This window comes from Dromaius novaehollandiae, chromosome 2, assembly GCF_036370855.1.
Source record: "Dromaius novaehollandiae isolate bDroNov1 chromosome 2, bDroNov1.hap1, whole genome shotgun sequence".
In the NCBI taxonomy this organism is placed as follows: Eukaryota; Metazoa; Chordata; class Aves; order Casuariiformes; family Dromaiidae; genus Dromaius; species Dromaius novaehollandiae.
The window spans coordinates 131,619,097-131,635,699 of NC_088099.1; the positions used below are offsets into that span (position 1 = coordinate 131,619,097).

General features: G+C 41.8%; 1 protein-coding gene across 2 annotated transcripts in view; it reads left to right on the plus strand.

Annotated features, from left to right (window-relative positions):
- Positions 1-674: 674 nt before the first annotated feature.
- LOC112986694 (cytochrome P450 7B1) overlaps positions 675-16,603 on the plus strand; it is a 126,579-nt gene continuing 110,650 nt past the window's right edge. Inside the window, exon 1 of one of the 2 annotated variants that reach the window (XM_064507471.1) lies at positions 675-982. In XM_064507471.1, coding sequence (XP_064363541.1) covers positions 888-982 — 95 coding nt within the window. In that variant the 5' untranslated portion in view covers positions 675-887. The remainder of the gene's footprint in view (positions 983-16,603) is intronic. The other variant, XM_064507470.1, reaches the window with a different exon arrangement.

The following is a 16,603-nucleotide window of genomic DNA, read 5'->3' on the forward strand; positions in this document are numbered from 1 at the left end:
CGCTAGAGGTGTTGGCAGGGTGGGACCGGGGCATGAGCGCAACATTTGGGATTGGCCCTGGCTTCTTCTGGTGTGGTAGGACTTCAAAGCCTCCCTTCGCTCTTCGTCTCTTGTTTATCGTACCCTCAGGTAACGTTTTATGTACCTACGGGGTTTGTCTGTTTTTTTTCAGCAGGGAACACAAACAAAGTCTTTGTACCATAGAAGTGTCAGTCAAAAGCCCGCCAGAGCCATCACCTGCAGAAATCCTCTCTCAGGGTAAATGCAGAGGTGACCTCTGCACCCTAGCGCACGTGGAGGGCTGCCAGAAGCACCCTGCATTTTGGCACCCGAAACACGGTCTCTGTGGCAACCGAAACCCTATTTGGGCGGGGGGGGGGGGGCGGACGGAGGACCGCCATCCTCTGGCCGCGGTTCCGACGGCTGCCGGGGGCCGCGCGCCCGCCAACGGCCCCGGGGGCCGGCAGCCGCCCGCCCCCCCGCGCTGCCTCGCAGCCGGGCCGCTTCCCGCCGCCCCGAGGCATGACAAATCCCTGCCCCCGGTCTCGCTTTGCGGGACTTTTCACTGGATCCGCGCCGTTCTCCTCATGACAAAAGCCGGGGCTTCCCCGCCGCCCCCGTGCGGCCTCGGCGGCGCGGCGGGCGGGGGGCCGCGACCCTCCCCTGCGCGGGACGCTCCCCCGGGGAGGAGCCGGCCGGGTCGCACCGCGCCCGCTCGCCGAGTTCAGGCCGGAGCAGCCAAACCCAGCCCCCTGGGCTCGGGGTGGGCGGGGAGGGCCGGCGGCCGGGCGCCTCCGCCGCACGGAGCCGGAGGACGGGCAAAACTTTCCTCCCAGCTGCGGCGAGGCACCGAGGCAGCGGGCGGAGGCGAGACGGGCGCTGCCGGCATGGGCCCCGACAGGCTGCAGCTCGGCGCCTACGGCGGGGCCGCCGCCGCCGCCCTGCTGCTCTGGGCCGTGTGCGTGCTCTGCAAGAGGAAGAGGTACCGCGGCGGGCGCAGAGGGGGCGGCGGGGCCGCGGCGGGCGTTGGCGGGGCTGGCGCCGCGCTCCCGCACGGCCGCCGCGGGGGAGCGGGGCGGCGCGCATTGGGCCGCGCTTCCCTCCGCCCGCCCCCTGCTCCCGCGCAGCCCTATCAGCGCCCGGCGCCGCCCGCGGGGCCGGGGGCGGCGGGGCCCCGCTGGGGCGGGCGGGGGGCAGCGCGGGGGAGCGGGCGCCGCAGGCTGGCGGGGCCGTGCCGCACGTGGGGAGCCGGCGCGGCTAAAGCGCCCGGGGAGGCTGCTCCCGCGCTTCCCGAGTGCCCGAAGGTCCCTATTGCAAAGCGAGAAGGGCGCGGGGGCACATACAGCGTAGCCCGGCCTCGGGCATATGGGCGTGTGGGCAGAAATGACCGCGTGCTTGCTGAACCCTTGGGTTTTCCTCCTGCGCCGTGTGTAGCCAGAGCGAGGGAGCGCAGGGCTTGGTGGCCACGCTCTGGAGGCCAAGGAGCGCTGCTGCTGCCTCCCGAAGCGAGTGGGTGCTTCTGCTCCGGGGTTACAACATCAGCTCTCCACCTCCAACTTGTTTGTGGATGATAATGAGTGCAAGCAAACATTCGAGTCTCTGACATTTCTGTGGCTTTTTTATTAGTTTCAACAGCATTGCTTGTAGTTCCTTCCAGCTATAGGCCTCACGACTTAACAGAAGCTATGCACACGTGTTTTGGGATGCTGAGCAGACTGAAAAAAACAGTTTTGGGGAGTAAAGCAAGTGCCTAGAAATACTCTTTCTGTTGTTCTTTCTGAACAATACCTTTTTCCTTTATATGCTAACCTTTTCCCAGGTATTTTTTGCTCATGTTGCTAATACCTGAGTCTCTTAAGTAGCTGATGATTAAACATGTAAAAGATTGGTGGAGAGGGGGAGGGATCTGTCTTGTCAGCGTTGTTTGCTTAGTTTTTCTTTTTTTTTTCAGTCACCTAATGAAACGCATAGCAATTAGTAAGCTTAATACTTACAAATAGTAAACAGTTACATTTTCCAATCATTAATAGTTATTTTCGGAAGGCACAGGAATAGGTAAGTGCAAAAAAAGAAATTGTAGTACCATTCTCTGAAAAGGATCAAAAGTCAGTTTGGCAGTTGTTTGACCAATGAACATAACTTTGGGACTGTGTATCATAATGTTAATGAAATAAATAACAAAAAATGCAGTGAAATCTCTTACTCTGAGCTCTGAGAGTGTTTGGTCGCTGAGTGTAACAGCGATGGATTCTTTCCAAGCTGTCTGTTTTGGAACGATTAGCAGTCGGGTTTAGGGTAGAGAGTCCAGTCCATCCCTTAAGTGTGCAGAAAAGACATCTGTTTACTGAGTGTGCAAGTGGGGTCATCCTGTAAGACAAACTGCTTGGCTTGCTTGGGATCCAGCTAAGCTGCCCAAATAGCTAGCTGATGCTGGACTGGTCACTCCTCCCCCTCTCCTGTGACTGCTTGGTCCCTTCTCCTCCCCATTGCTTATCTGACCCCTGCGAGCTTGTTTTCCAGCAGAAAACTGTTTACATTTTTGGATAGGCTTAGTTTTCTGCCAGTTTAGCTCCCTTAACAAGGTTAGCACAGAAGGCAAAAGGGGAACAGTGAGGACATGGTCCAGAGGCAAGTGGGATTGGGTGTCATTTTAGGGTTAGGGAGCTGTTAGATTGGCTCAGTCATATTATAAAATTGTGCCTGTTACTAGTATTCTAGTAAGTTGTAATAGGCTGTATTTTTGATAATGCAAACAGGCAAAGCCCTTACCTATAAAGCTTTCAGCCGGATGTGAGTGGCAGGCAAAAAGGACTGTAGAACCCATTTTGAGAGTTATTTTCATAACCTTCGTGGCTGTAGAGTTTTTGAAGTCAACTCTTTAGAGCAAAATTGTTAGGGCATTTGTGCCACGACAGAATGACATTATACAGGAGGCCTTGGCAAGAAAGCTTGCTCTCTTGCCCTAGAAAACAAACTGCTGTTTGTTTGGTTTGGTTTGGTTAATAAACTACTTGTTAGATAAATGCCACAGGATTTAAACAGGTATAGAAAACACCGATATGCAAGGACCTAGAAGTAAAAAATGGTAAAACCCATGAACTTCTCTGTAGTACGGTCAGCAGCAAAGGTTGCTGGTGTAGAAACACTATCCTGCTCTAGTAAAATGTGCAAAATTAAATGGTTTTTTTTAGCATAAAGGAAGAAGAGAAATTGTGCATGGTCGTGAGAGATGGTAGAAAGGATATTGTTAAGCAGCTATTTCTGGTTTGCACTAAGAAAGGCTGTGCTAAGGGTGCAGTGGATTAAGAAATGAGGACATGGCTATGGTTATGCTCCTCAGTTTGGTGCAAGGTTGTGGTCTTTCCTTGTCATGTGTCCTCCACATGTCAGATTTCTTCTTTCTCCTCCTGTTTGGACCTAACAAAGCCAGCTGAAGGCTGGGCTACCTTCCTCCTACTCGGGTGTCCATGAAAACATTTGGGAACCTGTTGACATCAGGAAAGGAGACCGCTGGTAAATAACAACATGAATAAATCCCACAGTCAGAGGGTGTACTTCTGTTCGTGGGTGGTATGCGTTTGGACAGAAACCTGAACCATTCTGTCTGTTTTTGTAGGGCTTGTCTACACTAGAAGAAATACTGCTACTTACCTATGCAGGTATCTGTGTAAAAAATAAACACATTGCCCTAATGTTGATATGCTTGTACCAGCAGGCAAACTCTGTATAATGCTATTGTTTATCGTACTTTAGGCACCAAGGTAAACTTTACCAGTGTAATAACATATAACATTTTAACCACATCTATACTTGGTCTCTAATAAGGATAGCTACAGTAGTCAAATGTGTGTATATGTGTATATAAACTGAAGACAATAAGTAAGTAAAAGTAGACAGCTAAGTGTTAACTTACTCTTTTTTAAAAAGTTTTAAAAGTTTGTTTTGCCAGACTATGTTTGTAGGTCTTACACACCTGAGGAGAAGCAGAACCACTTACATGGCTCTTACAATTACAGTGCCGAGGTCCTAATAGGAGTTTGTATGTCCCCCTGACAAAAATTCCCCAAATCAGTCCCTAGTGTTCCTTGGGTAGGATATTGCAGGATTTCACCTTTTTTGGTCTTAGCTACTTCTTCATTTGCTCACAGGCTCAATGGTTATTACTGTTTGAAAGATTCTGGTCAGAAAAGGTGTTGTATTGACTTACTGTTACTTATTGTTACTTTTTTCTATAATCCAGTTGGTGTAAATTAGCTTTTACCAGATTTCAGGGTGAGTTCAGTACAGGTTTTCTTATTAAAGTATTTAAATATACAGTTTGGAGACAGCAAAGAAAGGAAGAGGAATTTCCTTTTGTATAAATGTTTGTTGTTTGAGTGCTGGTAGCAGTAACAGCACAAAGGAAACTAATTGGAGTCTTTGCCAGGTTTTATATCACAGATGGTGAAGAAACAGAACAAGAACAAAAGTTTCCTTAATCGCAGAAAATTTTATTTTGAATTAAACTTCAATGTCAAATGAGGCTCAGTGCCTTCTGTATGCTAAAAAAAGATCTCCCTCTTACTGGTTAATGAAGGAAAGCTTATCTAGGCTGTTTGCTGGGGAAGGTATTTTCTCCAGAGTTTTCTTTCTCTGTTTCCCCACGTAGAAGTTTTTCTGCTGTGGCAGAACTTGACGACTTCCCAGCATACAGATTATATAGATTATTCTCTTTTGTCTTCATAAAATGACTAAGTCAGCTCCAGCTTCGATTTCTTTTTGTTTTCAAACTGTTTTTCCACTAACTGTGCACAGTGTCACAGCGTGGGAGGTGGAAGAGCAGGTGAAAGCAGCCTCTGCTCCTCACGGCCGCGATGCCCCCGGAGGCAGGGCAGTGCCCGGGAGAGGCCGGCAGGGCTGGGCCCAGGGGCATTTCTAGCTGTGGCAGGGTTCCACTTTTTATTGTTCAGATTCATATTTGTTTTGGGTTGCCGGCGTTTATTGCCTGTCGTAACTGTTAATTATTGCAAATTGTGACCAACAGTTCGGGAACAACGACCGGAAGGTCTGTGACTCCTTCCCTACAGGGCAGAGGCTGCAAGCTACCAGGAAGGGGGAGAGGCTCAGACTGACCACAGATAAGAAAAGCCAGGTCTGGCTAAGGGGATAGTGGGGAGAAATGGAAGAAAAATCGTTGATCCATTTTTTTTATCCATTGAAATGGAATCCTGCAGGCCTGGGGTATGCATCACGCGGTCTGTTCAGATAGGGAAGATAAAGACCCAACCTGAAAGTAACCATAAGAGGATTACGTCTGCTTGAAAAACTAACACATGTCCGAAGTGAGTTGCACAGGTGACAGTTTGTGTTAAAATTACTGTTTGAAATACTTCAGGTTAGTGAGATTGGTATTCTAATCATTAGGAGGGACTTCACAGCATTATTTGCAATGAATGATGCAATATATACCTCATGTAACCTGTGAGAGTTTTACATTACAGCAATAAAGAAGTTGCTGTGTTGGGTGAGACCAGAGCACATCCGTTCTAATCTATTATTTTTGAAGAGTTTCTAATGCATCAGAAAGAAAATGGTCTGAAAAACTCTAAGCAGTATAATTGTAGAATAAACTTAACACATGAAGAATTACTTGGTAAGTTTCTCAGCAACAGTGTTGCTATGGCTTGTGTCATAGATTTAACCTCTGTTGGAGCAAAGCCTCTTCCATTTTTCTTTTATTCTCTCCTCCAAAATACCTCTAATCTATAAGTTCACATTCATCTAAAATACTTTTCCAAAAGATTGCTCTCTTGAACCCAGATAGACATTGTTGAAAAGAATATAGATTTCATCTTTGCCTTCAAGAACATCTTATCCTTCTCTGTGACAAGCTGTGAGCTTGCTAACAGCTCTCTTACCAAGCGAATTGTAGTTCACAAGATGTCATCAGCCTGTCTTTTTCACCGCTTCTGCTAATTTAGGCAATATGTTAAGGTAGTTTTCCATTGGAAGGAACATCAGGAAGGACAGATAGAAGGATATCAGAAAAATCTAGCCTCTTCTTCTCCTTACCTAGGTTTTCTGCACAGGCCTTTTTCTCTGTCTTCTTTGCTGATATTGTAACCAGTGCATGCATTCTTATAACTCCTTTTGTTTGGTCTCATTGTCCACTCTTAGCTTTCCCCACTCATAAACATTTAGAACTGAAGGCTGAAACTGTTTAAAGCAGAAAAGTAACAGTTCAGTTTCTTAAATAACCTTAAAAAACCTTCCTCTAACCACCACGCTTATGTTTTTTCTGTCTACTATACACTGCTGGGGCCAATTGTGGTGGAAGCTTACTTCTCTGCATTCTTTTTCAGTTAGAGTTTAGCAATGGTCAAATAAGATGAAGTAAGCAAAACTTAATCTTCTCAAGATGTGCAGGATGCAGTTCACTGGCTTTTGAGTTCTTGGATAGAAATAATAGAACTGGGGAGCTGTTCTGTTGTGAGCATTGCATAGTAGTGTGTCTCAAGACAGCCTTTTTCCTTTTTCCTTTTTCCTTTTTCCTTTTTCCTTTTTTTCCTTTTTCCTTTTTTTCCTTTTTCCTTTTTTTCCTTTTTCCTTTTTTTCCTTTTTCCTTTTTTCCTTTTTCCTTTTTTTCCTTTTTCCTTTTTTTCCTTTTTCCTTTTTCCTTTTTCCTTTTTCCTTTTTCCTTTTTCCTTTTTCCTTTTTCCTTTTTCCTTTTTTTTCCTTTTTCCTTTTCCTTTTTTTTTCTTTTTCTTTTTCTTTTTCCCAGTGCTGCTTTTCAGCCCTCTGATATGTATTCTGTGTATCATATACAGCTCGGGTTCCTACCAAGCCTTTGAAGATGACACTGGAGATGACACCTCTTTTAGCATCTAACAAATTTCCAATAATCTATGATTTACAGTATTCTTTGCTTAAGGTACACTGCCACCTAGCAATAGTTTCCCTTCCCTCCCAGTTTTCTTGACCTACTTTATAGGGAGAGGGTCTGGTTTAGTTTGTACCTGGTCTGGTCTTGATCAACATCCAGAACTCATCAATATATGCCATCCTGGTATATTGGTGTGTGGGGGAGAACCGAAGATATTTTTAGTGCTGATATGGACTGTTGGTTTCAGGTTTCACTAAAATATGATAGGTTTCACTTTTACAGTGTTTTTTCCTTCCAGCATGTTCATGAAAAATGCCTGCAATTTTTTTCCTTCCGGAAATATTTAACTTTGTTTTCTTCTGTTCATTATTCTTTGGAGGAAATAAAATTAAAGAGTTAATATTAAAGGGAATTGCTTTTAGCTCTGTTTATTATTCCAATGCAACATGAACCATGGAACAGCCATCTAGAGCAGTATACACAAATGAACATAGTGTACACAAAGTAGTGAACAATTAACCCTTACCTTCATCCTCCAGGTTGACAGTCCTAAAAGTATGGATGAGGAAAACCCAAGCAAATCTAGAGTGCAGGATGGTACGTTTCAGAAATTGGATTTGTGCTCACTACCATGTTTACAGGAAGAGAGGACTATAGATGGCAAATCTTAGCTGAAAGAATTTGAATAAAAAGGATCACATGAAAGAAGACCCAAAGGGGCAAATCCTAATCCTGGTGTCCTCTTGGAGGAGACATTAATTACTTCTCCTTCAAACATGATGGTGAAAATTGCCATCTTATCTATTTTAATCATTGGTAATATAACTAGAAAGCTGCATTGTTGGGGAGTATTACCTTCTGAGCCCCACCTATGGGACTGTGGGAAAGACTCGAGCCCAGACCCACAAAACTATTTAGGCCTCTAACTCCCACAGGGAGAATTGATTTCAGTGGGAAGGAGGGACTTGAATGTTTCTGTAGTGCAAATTCTTGCCCTCTGCCTCTGCCTCAGTTCCCCAGCTGTAAAATGGAGGTCAGTGTGCTCTCCTCTTGATTTAAGCACAGTGTAGCTGAATGCTTCACAGGGCAGTCTGATAGCTGCCAGAGAAAAATCTCTCGATGAAAAAAATTCTTCCATGGTATCACCTCTAAACAAGTATTGGAGAACTGTTGCATGCCCTTTCTCCTATATGGTGAAGTGCAAGTTCTCAGTTATCATTTTCAGCCAGAAATACCACATCTTGTAGCAATATTCAGCTAAGGTGTTTTATCATATCAGTTGTTTTAGCATTTTGCTCAGTTATGAGAATTACTGTCTCATATAAAATGTTTTCCTCAATCAAGTATTTTGATTAATAAGGTAGGTAGGGCTTGTTTTGATAAAGTAATATAACTGTTCTCAGTGCTGTATTTACTCACTTACTTAACTTAGTGTATAGTAATGCCAAGTAGTAATGCCAATGAGCGAATGCAGAAGCTGAAAGAAACTGCATAAGTGCAGTGTTAATACACTGTATGAAGTTAAGGAAAATCTCACACTTAAGTTGGCAGTCTTTTTCTCTTTTATCCAAGTTTTATAGAGCTATTTGATAGTGGAGCCAGGGTTGGAACTCATTTTCCTGACTTCTAGTTTCATAATAAAACTTGTTGTGTTTCCTTTCCAACAGACTTACCATATATATGACATTATAACTGTCTGGTAAACTAACTTTTTCAACCATGAAGCAGATTTTGAATTCTGATTTAAAACTTTGGTAGTGTTCCTTTTTTCTTTTCTTTCCTTACCATTTACTGATCCTTCTACAAGATGCATGTAGGATTTTAGGCTAATATCCATTTGCATGCCGTCTGGGAGAATTTTGGCTGACTGAGACTCCCATAAAACAAAAGTTTCCTCTTTACAAACCACATGGAGCTTGGCTGTAGATATTCAGTTCCTTTCTCCACAAACTGTTTTTAATGGTGCCAGATTCTTCTGTTTCTTCTCCTTGTTTGGCACATGTCAGGAAAAAAAATCTTGGCTCTCATATAGGACATATCTTGTTTCCTCTTAACTGCTCGTACTTTCTATTCGTAATTTATTTCAGCAAAAAATGCAATAGTTGTGCTTCTAGTGATTTAATGTTGTAGTTTCCTAAGCAATATTCTGATGTTCTAAAAAAAATTCTTTCATACTGTAAGCCTGACAGTAGGAGGTTCTAGCTAAATTTAATGGATGTGTCTCTCTTGATTTCAGAGAATATTGCATGATGTCCTGACAAGGTAGCCTGCTGTAGCCCTATGGAGGCAGATGAAGGAAGAAAAGATGAGCAAAATGAAGCTAAAATGGGATGTTGGAAAGAACAACCTCTCATTTACACTGTTGTCCCTTCCTGACACTACAGTGAAAACCCAGATTGCAACACTGCAGGGTCGTGTCCGTAGTGAGAAGTTGAACAAGTATCTCCTTCCTGGTCCGTGACATCCCAAGGATGTGTCAGAGATTGTATTAATGTTTTTCACAAGCTACTCAGACTCCTTGCTGACAGCCTCATTCTGCATACGTGCAGTCCTCCTCGGAGATGTTTGTATGAGTCAATCTGTTGCTAATTGCTAAGGCAGAGTGGAGCACTGCTAAGTGTGGTTGCCTATCTCATTTTCTGTGGCGAGAAAAGTAGCAAACCTCTTACTTCTCTGCTCTTTCCTCACTCCAATTCTTTGCTGCTCCGAGGAGCTGTCCCCAGATATTTCTTGAGTGGTCACTGCAAATTTTTTGTCACTTGCCTTGCCTTAGGCTTTAATAACAAATACCGCAAAATGGCCAAAAGCGTATTAAAAAGATTGAACAAAATTTGAAATTTTTGAATGATAGATTATAAAAATGATTATATAAAATTGCCCCATTTTCATTACTTTTTAAGTAGTGAAGCATTTAGAAGAAAATGAGTCTCATTTCAATGCTACGCGAGAATGCAGAAGTTTTGCAATTATTAGCTCTGACAGTAATTAGTTTTAAAAATATGAAAAAAAAGGAACCCCATATCCCTTAATATGAGAAACTACTGCTGTGTAAAGCAATGTAGACAGAAATTGTAGTGAATTTGTGATTAAAATGGAGTTCCTGAGAAGCTGGTATTTCAGCCTTTTTGTACTCTTCTTTCTTTCCTTTTGTATATATGCAAGCAGAAGAGTGGATTTGCCCTTTTGTCAGGATATAATACAGTAGTGTGTTAAGATGACAGAGATGTTCTGTTTAACTCACTCACAGGGCTCCAAGGAAGGTCAGAGGCTCTTCAGATACTCATATCTATTTATTCTGGTTAACAAAAGAAGAATGCTTACCTAAGGAAGATCAAATATAGTGTCTCTTCAGGGACACTTGTGTGACCTCCATTACTGATCCTCTCAACTGATGCTGCAGTAGGACAGCATTTGGTCATCACTTCACTATCTGGGAAGTACTGCTTCATGTTTTTCCTCTTCAGTGCTGGCATGGTTTTTTAGGTTACAGTAGCACCTCTTCAGAGCTGCTGATGTGCGATAAATCATAGCCATACAAATTCTTTCCATATGGTTTTTCAGTGTGAGAAGCTTTGGGATTCTTCTTTGAAACTAGTTCAGTAAACAGTGGAGTCAACGACAAGGTGTATTTTTTTTCCTTCAGTGCTTCAAGGATTGATCTGTGATAGTTACTGATCGCAGGCCTGCTTTTATAAATGCTGACTCTTGGTTCAGACATGTGCTTCATTAAGACAGAAAAAGCATCTGTGGAAGGTTTGCTTTGTTTATGTAGGTAGCAGTATTTGTCAAATGTTTCCAGTCAACTATGTGTTTCTTCCTTATTCCTTTCAAAAATTTCAGTTATTTTGTTGGATGGGAATTTTTCAATTTTTTTAAAGGTTTTCAGATGTCTGGCTTAGTTTTCAGGATGACAACTGTTTTGCTTAGATATCAAAAGCTCCAAGCCCTACAACTGAGGGTGAGGCATATTGCCAGACCCTGCACTGCAATTCTTGTATGAGAATCCTTTTTGAAAAGGAGCAGCTGTGTAGCTGTATGAGAAGTGAAAATGTCTCACAGTTCAGGAATCATCCAAGAACCAATTGTAAAATACGATGAACCAGCAGAATCAATCCTGGAGCAAAATAAGGAGGAAAAATGAAACTACTGGGAGGATGGACTTGTACCCCAAATACACCCCCAAAAGATGTTAATTCAGTGGCACTGGCGGTTAGATGTCTGTATCTAATGGAGTTTAGCCTACAGTGCATACTAGTACAAAAAAGATGTTTGTACTTTTAAGTAACAGTTCCCGCTGGAGTGTATGTGACTGATACAGATACATTCCCAGGCTCTGAAGTACAACAAGCAGGATTCAGAACCTGGACTTACTCTGAAGACTAAATGAGAGAAATTTGAAGTTCATGTCCTAGCAGCTCACACATCATATATTTTAAAGCCAGGTTAAATTATCTGTCATTGCTAAGGAGCGACACAGAATTGCTCACAGCAGGACTGGAGAATTTCCCCATGTCAATACTTTGTGGTTTGAGAAACAGCTGCTTGCACAATATCTGTTTTGTGGTTGAACAGACAGCTGAATTTCTGGCGTTGCTGCTTTAAGATAGAAAAATGATAATTAAGCTTCAAGAAAAGAAATCATGTATATGTGAGTCAGAATTTTTTTCCATAAGCTGTTTAGTTTCTTGCATCCTATGTAGTGAAAACACTGCTAGATCCTATTTGATATTATCACGTTACTAGAGAAAGAAGGATTTTTTTCATAACCTGTGGACTTCATTGGATAGGACCATAGCAGATGTAATAAATTTAGGGTCTTAATGGCTTATTGTTTTGAAGACTTTAAGATAAAACTGTGCATGTCTCTCCTGTTGGGTCTGCAGTACTGAGAAGCTGGTAGAGACAATGGTGAGAATCTGCTGGGCACAGAAAGAAGTTCAGGCTTCCTGGCTTGGTGATCTCGTTTGCAGAAGTAGGACATTCCTTCATGTTCTGTCCTTAGAGACAGTAAAGCTCAGTTACTGTGACCTGAGTCTGATCTCCTGCCATTGCTGTTTTCTCCATCAATGAAATTAAATTGTGCTTGAACTTCAGTGAGACATCTTGGAAAGATATATTGTTCTGTTTATTTTTTCCTGCTGAAAGACTTGGAATGACAAATAGTCCAGTGCTTATTCCTGTAGATTGTTCTACTGGTTAATCTTATCATTCTGGTTTTGCTTTTGGAATCGTAGGTGAAATCTCATGAGTATGTCTTTTAAACACTGGAAAGTTTTAATTAAAAATGATGAAAGACAACCTAACATGGCATTCAGAACTAACAGGGCCATCTCCTGTTTAGTGTATTGAATACTGCTATTGCAAATAAACATTTCTCATTTTATTCTGATTTCCATTAAAAGTGCTGGCAAGCTTATCTGACACAGGTATTTAATTGTGTCTTGATATCAGATTGTTATGGATTCAAACAGCTTGCTATCTGGCCTGTCTCCCTTCCCCAAGAACATTTGTATGGACCAGCATATCTGTACTGCCTGCTGCTGCTCTATAGCCTGCACTGAGTGCTTGCTTGTTTTGGGAAGTAAAGAGAAGAGCAACCAGCTTTCTTAACCAAGGCTATAAAAACAGAGACAATTCAGATGGGACCAGATGAACCAATGCCTCATTTTTTGCTTAAACATTTAAAAATCTTGTTTGTGTTGTTTGTATGCTATTTCAATGTCTCTTGTTCTTAATGATACCTCCGAGACTATTGTTTAGGAGCCAAGAATATGTATGATATCATGTCTTCAAATTGTGTTTTAACAGTTCAAGAGACTTAAATATGAGGGATAAACCAACTTAAACTGTAGCTAAAAGGTTCATTTAATCAGAAGCCCAGGAAGATTTCCTTGCTGTAATTGTTAGCAGCATGAATACATTGGGCTGATTTGAAATGTCAGATGGTTTCCATCATCGGACCATGTGAAAAACAGTATGCTTATAGTTCCAACTTTGTAGGTAATTGGTGGTAGAAATGCTCTCTAGAGATAGAGTGTTAGTCCCTCAGTAGTTGTTGAATTAAAGACTTCACACGTGGCTCCTTTTCCAGTGAAGGGCTGCAATATTAGAGGTTGCGGGAAGGTGGTAATCCCCATGAGCACTACAATCTCGGTAACTTCCAAAAGGAAGGACGGCTGCGCTACCATTCCCAGACATGGCTCTCTCCCATCAGCTCTTCTCAGTGGCCGGGAACAAAGGCTCTGGATGACAAAATCCTTGCTGCATCTCCTATGACCATTTGTACCTCTCATCCTATTTAGTCCCAGATCCTCCAGTCAGATATAGCTACTGACTCAGCCCTGCTATATTTTGACTTTTTGTGTAAATATCAAATCATCTCCTTAAGGCAGCAAGGTACTGGAGACCTTTCCTGCCCCTGGCACTTAGTTTATTTCTCAAGAAGTTAGAAGGGAGAGAGATCAGTTAATTGTCTGCCAAAGTATGAACTTTACTGCAAGTCAGTACAGAACATGGTCATCTCGTTCATTTTTCTGGGTAGGGCTGGTCAAAGCAGCCTCAATAAACATGACTTTGCATGCAAATTTCTCAAAACTACTCTGTGTATGGAAAGCAAAAAGCACAGTGGGTTCTCCAATATAAATAAGGTCCTTGGGCACTACTGTAATTCAGCTGATAATGATTATAACCTGACTGCAAAGTTCGGCTAGAAGGTAATGGTAGATTTGTGTCAGTAAAGGATAAAGTCTGTATATATCACTGTTTGCTTTTTCAGCTGGGTTTATATTTTGTATCTTCCCTTTTGCCACTAGGTATTACAGTATTCTTTTTTTACAATTTCTCAATTTTGCCTTCTTTTTCGTGTTCACGAAATTCAGTGTGGTGTTTAGAAACTGTCCTCACCAATTCCCCTTGCTCTGCTCAGGGGGTAAGCTAGGCTAATGAGACCCTCCTGTGTTTCATTTGATTGAGTTTTGATAATTGCTTTTATCACACTGGAACCTTTAAGGGGATTTCCCTTAGATGAAATGACAATACAAAAATTAAGCTCTTTTGTTGATAAGTCACCTGGCAATTCTGCCTGGGTCCTCAGCATAGCTGTAAGAAAATGTGACTCCTTGCTGTCTACTGCCTCTAATTGCCCTTTATTCCTCTCTGATCTTCTCACCTAGGATTTATTTCTCAGTTGATCGGATGAAACCTGCAGGCAGGTCAGGATGGAGTGTGTCTCCAGTCAGCAATAGACAGGATAAAAGAAAGAATTAGGACAATCTATATGCAACAGAAGGAGAAATCTCTTTCTGCTTCCTGCCCTTTCCTGTGGCTGTGGCCAAAGGGGCAGGAACCAAAGGGGCAGGAACTTCAAAGCTTAATCCTTCCCAAAGGCTCATGCTAGCTCCCCAATTCTGCATTCGTATCCGTCTTCTTCCCAGAGTCCTCCTCAATATACTGATTATCAACCTAAGTATTCACCTTTCACCAGGATCACATCATTCTCTTCAGCAAGAGAATATTATCTCATTTTATGAACTTCGTGAGAAAATACGACTGAATGAATTTCAAGCCCCAAGAATGAGATGGCAACTGTTAGTTGAGTGTACCTAGGAATGGACTGCCAGAATGAGTCCCAGATAGACAGACCTATGCTAGGGCTTCTGAAGAAAACTTACGTTGCACTCTAATAGAATTTTTTTGAACCATTGAATTCATAATCACAGAAGTTTATGAGTTTTTTTAGGGTTGTGCTTAATCAAGTTACATGGTGATTTTATTTTTTGTCTAGCTGGAGACTGTGACCTTGAGCCACTCTGCAGTCCTTTTTTATCTTTGACTTGGTCAAGAGTAGCTTGAAAGTCTCTTGCCTTTTCTAGAACACTTATTTTCTGTAGGACTCCCTTTTTTCACCCAGGGATGGGATTAGAACAGTTGCTATTCCATTCATTTATGTAATTCTGTCATTTTATCACACCAGCTTAATCTTCTTGACTGCCTGATATGACTGATTTTAAACAATTTTAGGCAGAGTAAAAAATAAGTGCATTTAAGCCTTCCTTGATTTTTCTGGCAGTTTATCACTCAGTCTTGTGTTTTGTTTGTTTATCTCAATTTCCTTTTCTTTTCTACAGTGCTTATCTTCATCCATATAAAATATATACTACAGTTGGCATTTTCTAACTTTTAGGCCTCTATTTCTCTTAATTTCATTTTAGGACACGTGAAAGCAGTTGACAAATGATAACAGTCCCTCATCAGACTTTGTAATATTGCAGACAGTGTTGGACATGACTTTTGGGCCTTAGTCTAGACGTTTGAAGTTTTCTGTTAACTTCATCATGTCTAAGATTTTACCTTTCATATTTGTGCATATTGTACAGTTTTTACAGTGACTGCAGTTTTATCATAGAGGCAACTGAAATAATCTTTTCTGTATGGTATGCTTGTAAACTTACATTTTTGTGATTCATCAGACGTCAGTAACAATTGAAATACTTTTGCATAAAAAAACCTGTTCAAAATCACAGCAAATCTTGATGCTTCAAGCTTTTAAAAAGGAAACAGAGAGAACTCTGCTAGGTGGTCCTGTTTCTACCAAGAAATACCTTTGGGTTTTGTAATGCAGAGAGATTTGTGTTTGTACTTTGTAAGATGAAAATATACAGTAGTTAAGCATCCTGTTGTAACAGAAATGCAGGGATTGTGATTCTTCCATTTTAAACACAAAATTTTGCCAACCTGGCTGTATTACACAGATTATGATTCATCCCTCTTCTCCCGTTTCTCACCAACATAGTTGTGCTTGCAGAAACCCTAAGGCAGTTGCAGTAATACTGGGGGGGGGCTGCAGTGATAGCTGGTTATGCTTCAGGAAACCGTTTAGCATGTCTGCTCTAGATGTGTCTGCTCGCATGGCATTGCCTGACAAGTAGGGCAGACCAGGCCATACAGGAAGGAGTGAGTGTAGATGTTGCTACAAACACTGACATGCAGCTTGACCATGCACAAATTCTTTGCTTCTGCTGGACCTCATCTTCACTGTATCTAAAATGTAATGGATAATATTTGCAAACTACATAGTTGGGGTTTGTAAGAGCTCTTTTCTGCTGTGATCCAGCAAACTGCTGAAGCAGTGGCTTCATTTAAAGCATTTTAACAGCCTCTGATTTTGGTGGGATTTGTGCTTTAAGCTGAGCATAAGTTAATTTTTTTGGTAGATTAGCACTTTCTTCCTGAGGCAAATGTGAATTTCTGGTTTGACTGTATGATACAGAATACAGAATAGTGTAGCCTCACCTTAGTATTACTGCTTCCTGAGGAGAAAAAAACTGATACTTCTGCTCTGAACAGAATTTCGAAGTTCACTTTTGATACAATTAAAATGTCTTTATTTGTTGGTTCTTGAAGGGTTTAGAATTCAGTATTTGGAAAGGAGTTTTAATGGCCTGAAAGTTAGTAGATGATGATATGATGAGTAGATGAGACCACTTCTTGGTTGGTAATTGAGGTTACTTAAAAAAAGAACTTTCACTTCCACATGAATCTACTTGATGATTGACAGTTAAAGTCTGGGTATGATTTTAAGCTTTCTTTCATATGAAGTATTATATATGTATTTGAATTACATGGATGACATAAAAGTATTCTGGCCACATCCACCTGACTATAAGGCGGACTTATTCTCATTCCTAACACTGTGAAAATGATGACTTGTCTCGCAAACATCTTCCCAGCTCTGTGATGCTA